Raw genomic sequence first — 20,127 nt, forward strand, 5'->3', positions numbered from 1 at the left:
TACCTCACTAATGTTCACATGATGGCCTTCAGATCCTCACAGCATTGTCTCAAAATAGAGGTTAATGATTTCCAACAACCAATACATCTTTAAGATTTGAAGACTTTGTCAGTGGGCTTTCAACACGTCTGTCCTTAAAGAAGTCAACAGGAAAACTAAAGTGAGTGGCACCACCTAGTGGACAAACGAGGTATTGTAATAACAGCATAGCAACAATAGGGTGTTTCAGAAAGGCAACTTAAACTCAAAGTCCAATGCTGCCCAATAGGGGAACATTTTCGAATGAGCGGGTGTTACTTTGGGCCTAATTTCCCCGTCTTAACCAGAAATAATCCTGCTAAATAATAAAAATATCCACCAGGATAAAATCTCAATCTGTAATTAATTGTAAAGACAGTCGAGGGAGTTCTAGCTAATCAATAATCCATCAACATTCAGTTAATATTTAATCAACTTTCATCATTATTTGCTCAATCCATGACTTGTGATAACAGTAAATAAACAGTAAATATTATCAATAGCTTTTGGAACAAAGGTAATTAGAAAAGACAAAGTTTTAAAAACCCAAAATAAATACAGAATAAATTATTTTTATTCCAATTCCACCCCTTTCTTTTCATGTTAGGATTGTTTACCACAAAAACAAACAAGTATACAGAAACAATGAGCAAAAATAATTAGAATTAAAGTGGGATGTTGATTTCACACTAAAAAAAAAGAATGCAAAAAAAAAAAGCATAATTATAATACATGCTTAGACCAACATCATAATTTAAAAAATAGTAGTGTCATATATTCTCTTTGCATTTCAGTGACAGCAGCCTTTGTTGCTATTAACCTGGACAGTAAACACATAACTGGACAATTTACCTAGTCATTACTGTGGGAAGAAATTACTGCAGTTAGGGCCAAAGTCATACACAGACTTGTCTCTTGGGCAAACACCTAATTTTCACAGAAATACTAACTAGGACCTTTTAAAAAGTGATTCTTATTATACCTTGTTTCATCCATGGATATTTACTGGTATGGTGGTGTTGCCTCAGCAAGGAACTAAACCATGCTTTGGCACATGAAAGGCAGAGGTGTTATCCACTACAATCTTCCACCTGCCATTATACACTAAGAATAATGCAATTAATGAAATGGGACACACTGCAGCAACTGCACCAGAGGCTAAGGTCACTATGCCTATGCCAGATAGGGGCTAGAGGGGTTTGGGGAGAAAAAATAAAATAAAATAAAATAAATAGCCCCATCATTGGAACTGTGTTCTCTGTCATGATAGAAATCCAGCCAAAATCTTTGGTATGAGTTCAAGTGATGTTTGTGACCCAGACTTAATCATTAATCAGTAACCCTAGTAACAATAAACAGCAAATAATCTCGATTCCATCCGTCATCAATTCCCTGACTCACTTCATGAAAATAAAATAGGAAACAAGAGGTTTTTTTTTTTAAGTGCAGTATTTCTACCAACATTTTCTTTGCATATGTTTAGGGAAACAGTCATATTCTTATTCTTCTTATTATTACTGTTATTATTACTAAGTGTCCTGGTTGCATTTTTGTGTGTTTGTTTCCCCTATTTTTGGGGAAATAATATTTGTCAAAACAAGCAGTCTCTCAATCCTGTCCACACATTTTAACTAGATTAAAAAAAAGGCAAACCCAGGGAGAGTAATGAACATCACAAGCCTTGTAGACTCTCTGAATGTTTGTGCTTTGAGAGTAAACTCCCACTTTTTCATTTATAGTACAACTACAGTACATTCCTCGGATTTTTAAATGTTTAGACTTTTCAAATACAGCTGTTTTACTCAACTGCGGGTTCAAATACTATTAAAAATACATGTAGAAACTACTGATATAGAGCTTCAAATTGAGGCTCTTTATGGTCTTTCACTGTTTGTTTTGGCAAAATAATTTCAATAATAATTTTAATTGAATTTATCCATTATTTAAAAAAAAAAGTAATCTGGGGATGCCACAGCTATACACAAAGTCAAAGAGCGTATTCCGGACTCACTCTTTGGACGAAGCATGGCTCCCCCTTTCCCAACCTCTCTGTGTATTACTGCGTCCGCTTACTGGCTCAGTAGAACTGATATTTAGTGTTCTCCTCCAAGGGTGCTGAGCTATCAAATGATGCCCAATGCATCAGGAATAAATTTTCCTAAAAATATAAGTATTGTAAACAGGTCTCTGACTCAGAAATATTAAATCTTCATTTGGAAACATTCCCATTTTGTCATTTACTCATAAATCTTTGACAAATAAGGACTTACATGCCAGGTGCAATTTTTAGGAGGGGAAAGAAAAAACAAACAAACAAAAAAAAACAGGGTATTTTTCACAAGTGCTTTGCATTTTTTTTAAACACAGAGAAAACACATCCAATATTACTTTCTATAATAGCTTTTGGGTATTTAGTTACCATCTTTTACCCTGCTCCCTGTTCACTTTCATATTCTTTCATCGCTTATGTTTTATGCATGTTATCAGCTAAACCAAACAAATCAGAAAAGAAATTGAGGGTGGTGTATAATTCCAATCAAAGTGTGTTGCCACCTTTTTTTGCGTGCCTTTTCATGCTACGGTTACCAAGAATTCTGAGTTCTGTTTGGTCAGCCTGAGCTTTTAACATATTCGTCAAAACAGATAAATTAAGCTGACTGTTTTAGTTTCAGTCACAGACTGTTTTAGACTTGGTGTGAAAGATGGCATTAATCTTTGAGTGCTCATTTTAAAAAATCTGTTTGGCCATAAAAACTGGACCTGGTGTGAATTGGTCGTAAGGTGGATGTTTAAAACAGTGAATGCTACTAAGAAGTCTCCATTGGCGATCAAAAACGTTTGGTTTGGTAGAACTTGTTAAGGCATGGCTGACTGTCCACATACATTCAACCAGGTCAGGTTCTCTGAAGGATTAGAACTTACAGTCAAATGACAGAGTTCCTCTAGACATTCAGACAAACATGAAGCACATGACGGAAGTAGCAAACATCAGGTTTGGGGAATACACTGTAAATGTACATCTTAGTAAGGGACATCATTATAAATCTCCTTACGATATTAAATATTTTTTCTTTCTGAGACTATTTCGGGAACATTAATGTGCTATTCAACTTATTTCTAAACATTTTCCTTGGAATAATACAAACAAAATAAATGTTTGAAGTAAGCTGAATAAACTTATTTTTACAACAATCTCAGAATGAGAAAAACCTCTTATATTTTGACAAGAATTCAGATGAACTGACTTAACAAGGTTTTTTGCAGTGTGTGTGATATGATCTGTTGGGGGGGAAAAGGCACCGGAAAATCTCTAAAACAGACATTAGACATTCCAGCATTTCAGAAAAATACAAATCTAAAAAACTGACTATATTTGGACACCTTTTTTGGGAAAATAATTCTCAGAAATTGTTTAGAAAAAGTCTCCTGCAATTATACACTTTTAGCATTATTTGTATTCTTACAAAAAAAAATCAATAATTAAAAGAACAAGGTTCAGGCTGTCTGAACAGAGTCTGAACAGAGACCTTACATTAACTCTTTCTGCTGATTTTGAGGATTGATTCTGCTTCAGAAACCACACCACACTCTTGGCTTGAAGTTGGCATCTTAGCGCGAAAATAGACAGCAGCTAAATTAAACCTTAGTTTTCAGAGTTTTTAGAAGCTGTGCTCTACATATTTTGTCTCTGAGGGATGCTGAAATGCTTCTAAATAAAAGTTCACATGAGAAAAAAGAAACAAATATTACAAAATCAACACATCACAGTGCTCAGCCCGTAGTTATAAAGGTTGATGGGAAATGTAGTCTCTCTCTCTCTCTCTCTGTATCTCTTTTCTCAGAGTTTCAAATATGTCAATGGGAGTCAACCCGGCTGTACATCACTCGGGCCCCTGACAACGACTGCCATGGCAACCAGCTCCCTGGCAACCAGCTCCATAGCAGTGGCAGTTGCAGCGGCAGTTGGTAATTGCGAGGGACAATGCCCTGGACATTTTGCTCAAAGTATAAAAAGAGCCGGAACCACCAGACCCGAGAGAACGGGTTCCCCTGGGAACTCTGCTTCAATAACTGCAGATGAAAAAAACAAAGGGAAATTGCCACATAAAATATATAAAATGTTACATATTAAAGACTAATAATGCAAGTGTTATTTAACTAAGTATTTCCTGTCAATTAAACATCAGGCTTGTTATTTTCAAGAGTATTTTTTAAGTTAGGTTTGTAATTGTCACAACATACTGGTGTTTTCTTGTTTATGATTGGTCAAACTCATTTACAAGCAGTGCTTAACTCAATGAATTTGCCAAATTGCACAAAAAGTAAATAAATAAATAAGTGTATATATATATATATATATATATATATATATATATATATATATATATATATATATATATATATATATATATACATACACATATATATATACACATATATACATACATACATACACATACACACACACAGGTAGTAAAATTAGAATATCATGAAAAAGTGGATTTATTTCAGTAATTCCATTCAAAAAGTGAAACTTGTATATTATACTCATTCATTACACACAGACTGATATATTTCAAGTGTTTATTTCTTTTAATTTGATGATTATAACTGACAACTAATGAAAACCCCAAATTCTGTGTGTGTGTACATATATATTATATATAATATATATATATATATATATATACACACACACACACACATAATGTATATTATATAATATATATTATAATGCACTTTGTTATTATCATTAATATCTCAGATTTAAAATGTTAAATGTTAATGTTAACTCTGCTCCACATCTCATATCCTATTTGTTTTTCTAAACATCCTTTCAGACCAATTGTACCCAGATGTTCTTCTCAGTGTCCTCTTCTCATAGGATGGAAACAAAGAGCTATGGATTTGTTCAGATCTCAAGGGAGAGTGAAGCTTGATTTACTTCCTTTAAATGTTGTGTATGTGATGGGGTGGTATTTGGTGCAACACTAGGTCTTGGTGTTTATTATGGGTCCCCATAAGAGGTCTCAGCCTGGACTCACCTGCTGATTAGCCATGGTGTGATACCACCAGAACAGGCGTGTAGTGATAAAGTAAGCAACCACCACATCCACTGTGTAGTGATCATGAGCCAGAAGAATACAGAAGATTCCCACTGCGCTCAAACATAGACAAATCCAGTGATAGCACCAGAACCTCCGTGGAGAATCTGTTCACACATATACACAGAATAAAAAAAATTATTTCTCGATTTCAAGTTAGAGCCTCAACCAAACCACAGATGGCAATTTTATTGGGTAATTTTAATTATGTGGAATACATTACCTAAATCAACTTCTAAAATCACCAATAATGAACTGGTAATAATAGTCTTTAGTAATTAGTTTTGCAGGAAAATGATTGTAGCATGCATTTTATCGACAGTAGTACAGACCTACCTTAGACAATGATAATTAAACTAATATTAGTCATTAAAGCACGGTTTAACAAAAGTAAAAAATTCAAAATAAATATTAAATCTTCATATTATCATCAGGTATTATCAGAAATACTGAAACTATTAGGCCTTCAGTTTATTATTGTACTTACCACACAACAATCATTCATGTCCTATGATAGTGTGTACATACAATAATTACAATAATAATCATAATAATTTGGCATAAGAACCATTAGTTTAAAGGTTTTCTTTTTAACTCAAACTAAGGCAAAAATCTATTGCCACTAGGTGGCAGTGTCAGCCGCAATTTAGTCCCATATGGTAAAACCCAGTATTAGAGTCGTTGCTAAACCCCCATCTTAAAGCAACAGTCAGAGAATCCACCGTCCAAAATATTTTGATTCTAAAAGAAAACGACAATAGTTGGTAAATTATTCAAGGAAGACTCACACTCTTTAATGAATAGATACGTTAGTGTCAGCATTACTGTGTGACCACTGTACAGATAATCTCCACACATCGTGTGAGATCCAGTTATTGACAGACCACCACCAGAGATCATCTTCATAATCCTCCTCATTTGTGCCTCATAGTCTCCAAACAGCTATAATACACAGAGAGAGAGAGAGAGAGAGAGAGAGAGAGAAAACCTTCAATAAAATTTATTATGGTTAAATTTGTCATGATCAATAGTGTTTAACCAACAGGATTTAACCCCAAAGTTTGGACACATTTTGAAATATGAAATTTTAAAAGGACATTTATTTTAATGGATTATATTCCATTTAAATTATTTTTTAAAACAGGTTAATATTTTCCACACCTAAGTGCACACAAAGTGTGAGATTGTGGGAGGATTGTGAGCAGTATCAACATGACTCACTGCAGGAAGCTTTACCTTTGGGGAGCATTTGAAGTGCATTCCTGGGACAGGTAAAGTGGTGACATACATGGTCACGCACCGGTACAGATACAGTGTCCCAACAATGAAGAAAAAACGACGGCCAACTATAGACCTAGAAAATGCAGAGTTAAACACAGAGACAAGAAGAGTTAACACACTCATGGACAATTTTAAAGCAGGTTTAATCCTAGGCTAAATAAGTGTAATACACGGAGAGCTGAGGATCAGGGGGAGTGCTGGGGTGGAATGTTAAATGGCGCTGAGAATTTTAAAGTGCATTATACTGAGTAACAAAACATCTACAATTCACATTGATACACACCTACTATTACACTCAACGTAACATTTTAACTTCTTTTCAGTTTAGAAACATTTCTGGGACAAATCTTTAAATCCAAATAACAGCTACAGTCGGGCACAAAAGATTCAAACATTCTACTAAAGCTAATATGGAATTTTATTATTCAGTAGTAATTCTTGAGACAGACCTGTGTTTGAGGAGGAGCCACTGGACAATCCACAAGGCAACCAACAGCATGCCAATCATTTCACAGATGGAGAAGGCCCACTGGACACGGTCAAACAGGTCGAAGAACTTGTCTGGCAGAGGAGGAGATTCCTTTTTGGACGGAACTCGTTCATGCACCACAGAGATCACCACAGACGTCGTGACAAAGCAGCACAAAGCATAGAGGAAGGACAAGGCTGTTTTGGGCCACTCTGTTGGAAAATGTGAGCGTTCCTGTTTGGACGGTAGGGGGATGTGGATACGAACAGCTTCTGAGTGGAATGCATTTTTCGACCCTCCGTTGAGGACCTTTCCGTTGCTGGCTGTCCCATTTCCAATGTGCCCGTTGGCATGATGACTGCTGTGGTTAACACTCTTGTGGACTTCCATGTGGTTGGAAATCCGCAGTGTTTCCACGCGTTCCAGCAGCTGGCGGCCATTATCCCCAGTCACTTTCGATAGAGGAGGGTTTCCAAAATCCAACTCTGAGAGCTGTAATAGGGCACGTCCGTCATAATTACGGAGGGCTTCTGAATATTCCGGCATTCCCTCCTCCACCAACCACTCAGAAACCTCTGCTGCCGACCACAGCCCCACCTCCTTCATGGCAGAGGATGGTGTAGTTGAAGTTGGAGGGGAGACTAAATGGAGGTGACTACACTCACACTTAACAATTTAGTCCCCAGACAGTGGTCATGATGCCACTGGGACCCTAACCCTTACCCCACAGTTTTTAAATTCAGAAATGGAACAGACTTTAGGTTACTAACTCCTTTGGGAATTCCTGCCGCATTCAGTGCTGCAAAAACAAAACCAAAAGGAAACAGTTACATACACGAGTTTGGGGTGGTTGAAAGCTTAAAAGATTGCAAAACTCAACATATCTTCAGAAAGTAACCATACATTTTGCTAACCTACAATTTTTTTACAATGAGAAATGGAACAAGTCTTTGTAGTTAGCTAACGCTCAGTTCTTCTTTAATTTCTTGGAAGCTAATGCCCAGAATTTCTTTTCAGAAGACCAATGCTGCAAAAACTAAAACAAACCAAGTTCAGTTAAATGTCCACTGTCCAAATGAAAGTATGCATCTAAAAAACAGTAATTTTACAGGAGAAGGATGAACCCTTCTTAACCTTCTATGGTAGTCAATTTATAAAACTATTATTCCAAGTAAATTTGGAGCTTTCTTTTGGTCCAATTATCCTGCAATGTGAAGGACCGCTGTGTTCTGTGTGATGTAGTAAAATTGACACATGTTTTTCTTTGGGCAGTGATGATGATATACAAACCTGAATTGGTAGATAAATAAAGAATAGTATGTATAATGCTCAATTAAAAACTCTATAAGAAAGGATAAGCTGAAGCATAGCTTCAACCCTATCACAAGATTATATATGAATAAGCACAGCAAAATCAACATCTCCAAATATCTTTGTAATAATGAGAATCATTCACAGGATAAGATGTAAAATGTCGTATGCCAATCCATTAGAGCTTCACACAGGGCCAACCCACTCCCTTCATTTAATCCCTTCCTACCATTTCAATTCAATTACTTACCATTAGGGGACTGGTACAATTTGGATCCACCTGGCCGACCTTTTTTTTTTTATTATTTTTTTTTTTTAATGTATTTGGTGTATATTTATTTACCTATTTATTTGGTGTATAATGTATAGTTTCATCATGAGCTGTGCTACCAGAAAGGGGACTTGCATAACTCATTTTATTCCCTTTCATGTACACAAGTTCAGATATGACAACAATACCACTGACACTTAAGACAAAATTATACTTAAAAAAAAAAAAGACGTTTTGATCAAAGACGATAATTTGTGGTCAAACGTGTCAATTGACACATGAGAAAGTTTCGAAGCTCCAGTATCCTGTGTGGTCACACAGTTTAGAAACAGTCTCAGTGCTATGCAACAAAGTGAGAGGGGAGGGCAAATTATTTTCGAGTAAAGATCTGAGAAGAAGTCCCCTCTGATCATTACAACCACATCTCAGTTCGTCAAAATCACACACTAAGAAGTTATTTCCAAGACAAAAAAAATAAAAAATAAAAATCCCCTTAAATGTGGCTTAGATGTAATTTAGATGTATGCCTTAATTGGTTAGAATTTTGGATTTCATAACAATAATCTACAGATCATTTTTACTGAATATATGAACTGAAAATTCTTACAATGAAAGAAGAAAGACCCACAACTAAAGACAGACTTAAACAATTACAAACTTCTTTCCCCTTACTCCACTACACCTCACTGTGGGTAAATTTATTTATTTATTTATTTTAGGTTTTGGAAGAATGGCCCACTCAGAACAATGCTAACCTCTGGTGACTAAAGTATCAAAACTAAGTAGTTTTCTCCTCCACACATGCTGTGCCCTAATGGCAATGTGTAGGTGACAGTACATGAGGTCCTTCAGTCCTGATGCACCATCACAGACACTGTTTTTTTTTTTTTTTTGCACTTTTATACACGGAGATTTCCCCTGGATCTTTTCATGGCATCATTGCAAAACCTAAGCCTTTGTTGTATGCTCATTTTAGACCCCTGTCACCGGTTAAACTGCTATTTGTGGAACTTTCCAGAACAGAACATGCATTGTTGATTATATTTACAAAATACAATTATTAAGTTTGCAATTAAAAACTTTTTTTTTTTTTTGCATATTTATCAGTTATTTAAAAAAATTAAGCTTCTTAAAAATGACAGTTTGTTCTTTTTAACAAGCTCTTTCTAACAATGTCAAAAGTAAAGCTCAGAACACTCAGAGGGAAATCACTCACAGCTCACTTTTGATACAGCAGCCAAACAGGAGCCAGTCAAATGAGTTGTATGAGGACATTTGTTTTTGTGAAATTTCTGCTTCCCTTTACAGTTTTCAGGCTTTCAAACAAGAGAGGAAAGGCTTGTGAAATTTTAACAGTAACACAGCTTCTTTAGCCACATGGTAAGACATGGTGTCTTTATTGATTCATAAATGATCACATCCATATCCTTTTTCTCTACACTGCAGGAGAAGGGGTGACAGGGAAAGACAGGAGGGAAGGGAGGGGGTTTGTTTGTGAAGTAAGGAATCAAACAAGTAAATTAAAAGATAAAGAAAAGGGAAACAATTGCTAATTTAGTAATGTAACATGGACCTTTGGGCATTCAGTCAGATTATGACGTAACGGGAGAAAAACACAGACAGAGGGCAAGAGAGAGAGCGAGAAAAAGATATGAATGATTTTATGACTCAAAGTGTGAAACAGAAAATTGAAAAGATAAATTAATTTTATATATATACACACACACACACACACACAACGTGAAATAGTGAAAGAAAAGAGGAACAAATGGGGAGAGAGTGAAGAGATAGTTGGGAACAGAGGAAAGGGTAGTAGAGAGAAAGGCAGAAATGAAAAAAGACAGTGTTGGCAAATCTGTGTTGAGAGAGAGAGAGATAGATATTGGAGTGCAGGGTCAGCAATGTGACACTTATCTTCATTGGGCGAAACACATGCTTTTCAAAGTACAAGTACTTTTTCTCGCACATAACTGCTGACACAGAGACATAAATGTTCATAAAATGTAGATATATGGACAAGATCCTCACTTTTACAATTGCACTTGTTTGTGTGGGTTTATAAATGCAGTACAATTATATTTAATTCCAACAGTCCTTCACTTGTTACCTTCAGAGATTAAAAAGGAGAAGACTCCGAACTCCCTCACCATCTGTATCTCTCATTACTTTGCAAAACAAAGCTCATTCTCAAAATGTTCTAGCTGCTCTAGATGAACGGAAAACAAAACATGGAAAATGCTACAGCTATAGCTGTGCTAATACAAACAAAAACCTAGAACCTAGAAGCCTTTATTTACTCAAATGGTAAGAAACCATAACTGACCTGAATGTACCAGCTAGCTTACATCAAATAGGTTTAATATTGTTGTTCAATACTTGTGCATTTTGGAAGATATTTTGGAATGTAGTTGATGTATATATCTCAAATAGCAGCAGAAAAAAGGCATGCTTACCAGTGAATAAAGTTCTTGGACTTAAGGGGAGAAAAGTCTCATGTAGAGTAATCCAGAGCGCTTTAAATTGGTTTAAATTGTTTTATTGCTGCTTTCACATTTAAATTTGTGTCAGGATGTACAAAGGTGCTCATGTTCTGTACAAATAGCTTCCTACAAAGTGCACTTCAAGGTTTCTAAAATGAACCACAAAGCCAAGATTGTTTCACGCTCTTATCAAGTCAAAGCAATCTTGTCTGAGCTTGCAGTAATTATGAGCCTCACACAAGACTCTTGAGGCTCACACTTTTTAAATGGCATCTGTTTACTGACAAAGTCCCATACTATTTTGATCTCTCTCCATTCATAGAGATAGGAGTCTGATCTTGTGTGATTGGACATAACTGCTCAGAGACATTGCAAAGATGGCTTCTGATTTCCCTGTAAAGACTTATTTTGCTGCCTGTGCTGGCTCCAAAACTCAGACACTCGCATAACCACTAACGCTCCTCTGTTACAAGTTGGTGTGTGTTGCCATGGTAATATAAACAAAACAGTGTTAACAAACTGATCAACTAAATTTAACTTTTACTAATGAGGGAAGACCATGATGCTATTCTGGTGGAGCCAAAAGTGAGCAGTAAATGAGTCATATGCGGTCGACCCCAGACAGTCCTTTCAAAGTACAATAATTCTGTACTCCTAAAAGTAACTTTTATTACATTTTGAGATCAAGAATAACACTAATTTAAAGTCCTATAATGTACCAGTTTATGCTTCACAGGGCAAGTCCCAAACCTGGGGGTTACTCATGTTTTCTGTAATACTGACACAAAGCGTTTGAAATCAGAACGATAATAAACAGTGGAGAGGGCTGTCTGCCTCCTCCCCAGACGTGATGCTCGACCAGGTTGCCAGTTTGAGGAAAACTGAACGTACAAGCAAGAGACGAGTACTTTGCACCATAATTGCTAAGAAGAATGTGCCATAATCAATACATTTACACAGAAAATTGTTCATCATTTCAATAAACATTATTGACAAACATTAACATTATTAACATATTATATTATAACATTAATGTAAACCACATTAAAATGTAATACTAGACAAGGCTAGTGTTAATTTCCCTTCAACCTTAAATGTCATTTTAGGAGGCAGATCCTTGCTTCTTATTCATAACCTTCATTTAGTTCCAGCTTAAATGGGTCAGTTTTTTTAACTAGGTTTTATAAAACTCATTTTTAACAATCATTTACAAAACTCATTTTGAAACACTTTTATTTAGCATTTTATCCATTTAAAACACACAACCAAGTGTACATCATGTCACTAAAACAGCTACCTACTAGTGAAAGGCTTATATTTACTGTGTACTACCAAGCTTGATTTCTCAATTCCACCTTAAATAGGTGAATATGTGAGGCTTTTCAAACATAATTCTTACTCCTTATTTTGTTTAAAACACACACACAAAATGGAGAAACACATGAATCTGTCTCAATTTCTTTAAAACAAACAATGGTATTTACACCTTTCAGTCATGTTGTTATTCACCTTCTTCGTATAAAACGCACAAAACACAGTCCTAACACCTTTCAAACGCCGCTATGCCTCACTCTTTTTATATAAAACACAGAACCTATGGCGTTTACTTCTTTAAATCTATTCATAGGCATCTGTACTTCTTTATTTCTTTCAGAAATTATATGCTGTTACCTGTTCAGGAGAAAATTAGAAATGCTTCCACCTTTGCCTGCACCTTTCAAACACAAGGTGAATATTTCCTCTCATGGAGATTTTTAGAAGGGCAATGGGGCTTTTTGGGTCCGGTAAAATATAATATTATCTATGTTCACTTGGCCATCTCATGGCTGTAGTACACTATGTTCGCAGACCTGGCAGCTTGGAGGGTGTGATCACAGGAGCTCCACTCCTGACTGGGCACTTCTCAAAGAAAATATACTGCTTCGGCAATTATATGATAGTTTAGTTTTGACTGTTTCCTTAATCTATGATCACACACCCTGGACATTTTATGACTAAGTACAGTAAATATCCCACAGTTTACTTTTTATCGCTTGTTTGTTGGTCGTCTTAGTACAGTCTGTGTGTATTTCTGAGGCTTTACACACACACACACACACACACACACACACACACCTGCAGCAGTTTGAACTGGGTTCAACACAGTCAGCAAATATTTATTTAACACATACAAAAGCATATATAACCTCCTATGCGCATTAACACACAAAGATGAACAATAATTTGTGAAAAATATGTTGCAATTTCACCTCACAGTGTGGCCATGTCTAAAGTAAAGTAGATTAGGAAAGATAGATAGCTAAATAGAGAGCTAGACACTTTATTGGTCTCAGAGGGAAATTCAAGGCATCCGATAGCTGTTTCACATACAAGAGTAAGATATAAAAATAAGATAAAGACAACAAAAAGAGAAATATAAGACTGAATGTGGACTACAGACCTGAAGGTGGAATATAGAATGTAGTAAACAGAATAGTGATATTTAGACTTGTTTACTTAATGACGTCATGCAGTTACCCATAATATGGCATACGTCCTTTACAAAAGTCATTTAGACAAGTCACAATGAAGTACAGAGGCAAGTGTCTCTGAGGTGGAGAAATTTGCTCCAAAAAAGGGGAGTGATTTCAGTACCTTGGAAGTGGTTTGATTACAAAATATCAGATGTACAAAAAAAAATATGGTATTATGTAAGAAATTAAAGAAGCCTGTAACCACAGAAGGGGGAAACACAACTAATCTGTTTCACCGCCTCAAGCAGAAGCAAATGATGGAAATGAGGAAAATAAAAATAAAAAATGTTGTTAGAACATTTCAACATCCAATAAGCAGAAAGCAATAGTCCAAGCAGAAACTACACTGTTTCAGCATAGCAACTATTCTGTATTTGGTTTGTTATTTACTGTGAAGTGTTAAGGTTATTTTTTGTATAAATGTTTTCATAGACTAACGTAGAACATAAAAGTATTTTTAGTGTTTTTTCATATCGCCAAGAATATAGTTATTGCCAAAATACCCTGAAATATCATACACTGATATTACTTTAGGGCCATATCGCCCACCCCTAGTCTGAAATCTGAGGAGTTGACTTACATTTTAGGGTGTGTGCCTCAAGTTACTTTAGTCTGAGCCATAAATCTGGAGGGTGTGGCTTGGAATCAAGTCTCTGAGACATGAGCTAAAAGAAGTTTAGAGTCTCTGAGTAGGTGTGTCATAATAATTATGTTCAACCTATGGCACTATATAAGTGTAAGACTTTACATAATTATTGCTGACTTTGATATTGCCATTTATGTTTACACAAAAATGAACATCACCCATATTTTAGCCAGTTCTGTACACTCGTCTGCTCTCTATTGGAGGCGAGGCACAAGTCTGTGAGCAGGCAGCAGCGTGCACTGACAGAAAACGTACAGTTCACACAATGACCAATGAATCATTAATAACGTCTCTGTGCCAACAGAGCAGACTGAGACAGGTGAAGACGTGATACTCATAGGTGTTTTTCCCCAATAATTTCAAACAATAAATTAAAAATGGCAAATCTAAATGGAACATTCTGACTTCAAATCGAATGAGAAACAAGAGCCCATTATAATGAACCAGATGGCATGCTGACTTACAATATTACATTAACCAAATAAAAAGATCAATAACTGAATGTGTTTAAGTTCACTGCACTTTAAAAGGGTGTAGTTGCTATTATATTATCAGTAAATCAGTGGAGGGGTGGCACGGTGGCGCAGCAGGTAGTGTCACTGTCACTCAAACCTGGAGGTTGTGAGTTCGAGTCCCGCTGCGGAACTTCTGTGAGCTTGGTGTGTTCTCCCCGTGTCCATATGGGTTTCCTCCGGGTGCTCCGATTTCCTCCCATGGTCCAAAAAACACGCTTTGGTAGGTGGATTGGCGATTCAAAAGTGTCTGTATGTGTGAATGTGTGCATGTGTGTGTTGCCCTGTGAAGGACTGGTGCCCCCTCCAGGGTGTGTTCCTGTCTTGCGCCCAATGATTCCACCGCGGACCCTGAACTGGATAAGCGGTTACAGATAATGAATGAATAAATAAATCAGTTGAACAAAATGGATAAAATGAAATGTAAAGAACATCACTTATCGCAATAATTTCTGGGACAATATACCAAAGTCATGTAATGTAATTTAGAGCCATCAGTAAGATAGAAACACATACAACTAATGAAAGCTTAACTTATAATCTCCAGTCACTCCTGCATACCTGTTCCTTTCTGTGTCACAGAAGAATAAACCTGAAAGAATCCTTCAAATGAAAGCATTAATGTTATAAATAGAGAAGACCAATACACCAAACTCTCAAGTTATGTTTGCTTTTCTTTTAATGTTCTACAAATGTTAGCTCCCAAATATTGATTTTTTACTGTTTTCTAACTGGAATGCAATTTCTTTGGATAGAGCAAACAAAGCTAAGGAAACAATATCCTCTTTTTTCTTTTTTCACTGTGTTTCGCCTTAGATATTTCTACACATGAACTAGGTCACATTCAATCACGGGTAAATTAGGTTTTGACCTATGCTTTGTTATATACCAGTTAAAAAAGGTTGCATTTGATGCATTGTTCCAAAATAAAAGTGTTTCTTGGCTTAAACAAAGAGACTATTGTATAGTGACAAATTGATTTACTTATATTTATATATACTTATATATAAAATAGTTATTTATATACTAACTATGTACCTACTGGAAACACTGGATTTATTTTTCCTTTTCCCTTCTTTTCCCTAACACTAGTTCTTTTCCCTATTGCTTACATAAGCAACTCAGTAGGTCGGCAGCATTTTAACCAACATCAACCCAAAACATTACAATGCCATTATAATTAGACAGTGATTCAATCAGTGAACATTTCCACCTTCTGCTCACAGTGCATCCAGCAATAAAAGGCACGATTGTGTGTGTGTTGTTTTTTTGTTTTTTTTTTGTATAGTCTTGGAAACATGATAACACACAAATGCTCCAATTTCACATGAAGTCTAATTGCAAACTCATTTGTTCTAAAGGCAGGCATGAAGGAGTTAACAGTTTAAAGGAGTGTAATGAGATAAAAGTCAGTAAGGACCAGTTTTGACAGACATGGATTTAGTCTTGGAATAAACTGCAGTGTCACAAAGTTAAGCAACACTCAAATTTCCAACCAACCTAAGTCAGCTCTGACCGTAATTAATGCTCAGTGAATGTGAAATACTACAATTATCTGGCATGTCTCAATATATAGTGAGCTACCAACTACCAACATAGGCAGCTCTGTAGAAGACAACATTTACACCAAAAGTTGGTGACTACATATGACTAGGCATCCAAAGATAAAGGAGGCATTGTGCTTCTTTTAAACAGAGATACAAAAGATGATAATATATAGAAGGATTCAGTTCCACTTTGTGATGCATGTAAATTAGAAGTGCAGGTTCATCCAGGTTCATTCTACATGCATCAAAAGAAATGAAAGGAATAAAATTGCTAAAGTCAATAGATGTTTCACTATCAATACATGTTCTGAACAAACTTTAGCTAATGTAAAGTTCCACTAGGGAAAAAATGGTGGCCCTGAGGAGCAAAATCACAAAAATAAATACATTTTAAAAAAGAAAATACAAAAATAACAGTGACAAAAAATTACCCCCATATAAACAAAAAGTAAGAAAGCAATTATAGATAAAAACAAGCATACTTAAACAAAAAAAATATGCAGGACTTTTATCATTTATTCATGTATTTTTTACATTATGTTATATTTTTGCACTTATAATTACTTATTATTTTAAAGTAAGAGTCATTTGTTTTGTTGCTAGTCTTTTTTCCTTTTTTTAATCTGTGGGGGGAGGGGGTTCCATTCATCATTGATTTTTGTTTCTTTTAATGTGATGGTTGGTTTGGATTTTGTCATTTTTTTGGTGCTCTGGGCTTATGTCGCTTTTTATGCATGTTGCCCTTTAGGGCCCCTACAGAAAAAACAACAAATCCAAATCAGAACTGGAGCTCAGCTTTAATTCAATGCCTCTGGGTGGGACACAAGACAGCAAACAATTTCTTATGACACAAGTACTTCTGTGGTTGTTTTGGCTTTTAGAGAATAAGGGTGTGGAAAGGTGGGGGAGGGAGGGAAAGAGAGCGGGATTGTGAAGGTTCATGGTCTCCAATTTCTTAATGGAAGAGTAAATACCCACAGGACATGAAGCACTCTTAGGAACAAGATGAAAATGCATGGGTCTGTTTTTTTGTACAGATTGTAGGCTTTAGGAGATGGAGCCAAAAGTGGCATGATTAAAAAAATAATAATAATAATATGGAGTATTTAAAAATATTTTTAAATGATACAATCTTTATCATTCTTTATTTTGTGCTTGTGGTGAATGTTCATTCAAAACCTGTGTGAGTTACAGAACAGTTTCATCACATATCGTTTTAACAATGAAGGAAATTATTTAAATCATGTACGGTTTTTTAAAAGTGTAATCTTTTCTCTGTATCACAATTTGCATAGGTGCAATGTTCAAACTGCAAGAGCTTCAAATATTAATATAAATTCCATCAACATAAGACTGCATTCAAGACTGTCTTTGCCAGGTCCATGAAAAGTCAATGGCTACATCTGGACAAGACCAAGCCCTGAATCTTGACTGGGCAAAAGCAAAATGAAGGCAGAGTACAAAAAACATAAAGTGTGCCTTGAGACAGACACAAAAAGGTGCAGCAGGAAAAAACTTAACTTTCAACGGAAGTGAATGTAAAAACATTTTATTTCAAGTACTTTTGGAGCAATGTCCGCGTGGGTTTCCTCTGGGTGCTCCTGTTTCCTCCCTTGGTCCAAAAACACACGTTGGTAGGTGGAATGGTCACTCAAAATGTGTCCATAGGTGTGAGTGAATGTGTGAGTGTGTGTTGCCCTGTGAAGGACTGGCACCCCCCCAGGATGTGTTCTGCCTTGCACCCAGTGATTCCAGGTAGGCTCCGGACCCACCACGACCCTGAACTGGATAAGTGACAGAAAATGAATGAATTGATAATTTTTGAGCACATCTATTGGTTCATTCATCATGAAGTTTTCACATGATGTGAAGGACAGCAGCTGTGTTCAAATGATGTAGCAAACTAAAAATGGAGATACATGTTTTTAATTGTACATTGATGATATATTTTTAAAAAGCAACACTAACCTCTCCATTGATTGTGCTACTGCTATGGGTGGGTTAAATGCAGAGTGTCAGTTTTGTTGTAATGCTGCACTGACAATAAAAGAAAGTTTCACCTTTTATTAACAGTGCTCCTAGGACCCTACGACATCACAGACAATGACTTTAATCACCATATATAAAAAATTACAAACAAATATCACTTGGAAAAGTAATCACTCGCAGACTACAGACAAAATCACATACTAGCAGACAAAATCAAATGAGTACAAGACTGACTACAAGATTGTGTTTTGTTATATATTTTTTTTTATTTCACTGGCATTATTCTTTAAAATGTAACTGCTCTTGGTCAAGACCAGAAATTAAATCTGACCAGGCCAATGACCAAGTTCAAGTCAGATTGAAATACAAATCAAGTCCAACACATTGAAAAAGTGACTCAACATCACTGTATTTAAACTAAAATCTTATGTAATAAAACTCAATAAACAGTAAGAAGTTTCAGATCAACCAGAAGGAAACACCAATGTCCTGTGATGTAAACTGTAAATAATACTGGTGATGAAAATAATCACAAAAATGTATTTGCTTTTACCATAACAACCATAGACAAAAATACAGAGCTGTGTGTGCTTCTGTGTTTGAAATATTCTGTTGACTGTTATTTCAAACTGAACAGTTAAAGCAGGTTTAATTTGAAGAAGGGATGTTTACTGATACAATTAATTTCAGAAGTAACATTGAAGATGTGGGTGTTTTAAAGCTTCAGTTTCAGTTGCACTTATAGAATTCTGGCAAAGAACAACTTGTGAAAATCTTGCACAAAATGTTACATGGAATTCAGGGCAGGTGTTGAAAGGGTTGTGTGTGCGCATGCTGGAGGGGGAAAAATTGTTTTCGTTTTTCCCAAGGAGCTTGCAAATCTTTTTATGACTACAGTAAAACAGTGCCCTTCCTGGATCAGGGCCTTGTTGTCGCAGAAGGGCTTGTGTGGTCCCAGAAGGGTCTCCGATGACTAACAGGTCTGGAGTGAAGATCCAGACAAACATGATCCAAGAAGTATCCCTATGAGTACAACCATTAGAACTCAGTGTACCCTGCCCAAGAGAGGGTTACCAGGACCTACCCCTGGAGCCAGGCCTGGGGGTAGTGTCCAACGGCTAAAGTTGGGCGGCCCATGTAACGCAGCCAAACTCAGCCCAAAATGGCAGCGTGAGAGGATCATGTGGGCTCACCACCTGCAAGATCCAGAGTAGGGGTGTGGCCCATTGTGAGATATAGTTGGGCTCACCTCTACACATATTAAGGGCTCTGGAACCAAACTCCTCGATAGGGGTTGGTCTCTCCCCTACTCAGGGTTGCACATGGTGAGAGGCACCAGGCGGGTGTGGGGATACTCATAAGTCCCCAGCTGGTGACTGTACAGCTGGAGTTTGTCCCAGTAAAAGAGAGGGTCGCCTCAATGCGGCACTGGCTTGCAGAAAGGAAAACTTTGACTGATGTGTGTGCATATGCACCGAACAGCAGCTCAGAGTATTCGGCCTTCTTGGAGGTAGTGAGTGGAGTGTTAGAGAGGATTTCATGCTCTGACTCTATAGTTTTGCTGGAGGATTCAATACTTATGTTGGCAATGACCGGGAAACCTGGAGAGGAGTGATTGGGAGGAACAGCCTACCTGATCTGAACCCAAGTGGTGTGACGTCATGGGACTTCTATTCTAGTCATGGTTTGTCCATAACACCATGTTCGAACATAAGGTTGCTCATAACTGTACTTGGTACCAGAGCACCCTGAGCCAAAGATCAATGATCAAATTTATGGTCGTGTCTTCTGCTTGGGACACTTGGGTAAAGAGAGGGGCTAAACTGTCAACCAATCACCATCTGATGGTGAGTTGGATCCGATGGTGGAGAAAGCTGCCGGACAGACTTGATAAACCAAAACGTATAGTGAGGGTGTGCTTGGAAAAGCTGGCAGATGATTCTGTCCGGATGGATTTCAACCAACTTCTCACATGTTCCGTTGGA

The 20,127-nt window shown here is 36.6% G+C and overlaps 1 protein-coding gene across 1 annotated transcript in view; it reads right to left on the reverse strand.

Moving 5' to 3' along the window:
* Positions 1–336: 336 nt before the first annotated feature.
* Positions 337–20,127, reverse strand: part of sgms1a (sphingomyelin synthase 1a) — a 30,280-nt gene continuing 10,489 nt past the window's right edge. The window contains exons 2-6 of the mRNA XM_066670782.1: positions 6,854–7,672; positions 6,360–6,477; positions 5,912–6,065; positions 5,064–5,230; positions 337–4,089 (exon numbers count right to left, since the gene is read on the reverse strand). Of these exons, the coding sequence (XP_066526879.1) occupies positions 3,874–4,089; positions 5,064–5,230; positions 5,912–6,065; positions 6,360–6,477; positions 6,854–7,479 (1,281 nt within the window). The 5' untranslated portion in view covers positions 7,480–7,672 and the 3' untranslated portion in view covers positions 337–3,873. The remainder of the gene's footprint in view (positions 4,090–5,063; positions 5,231–5,911; positions 6,066–6,359; positions 6,478–6,853; positions 7,673–20,127) is intronic.

This window comes from Hoplias malabaricus, chromosome 1, assembly GCF_029633855.1.
Source record: "Hoplias malabaricus isolate fHopMal1 chromosome 1, fHopMal1.hap1, whole genome shotgun sequence".
In the NCBI taxonomy this organism is placed as follows: domain Eukaryota; kingdom Metazoa; phylum Chordata; class Actinopteri; order Characiformes; family Erythrinidae; genus Hoplias; species Hoplias malabaricus.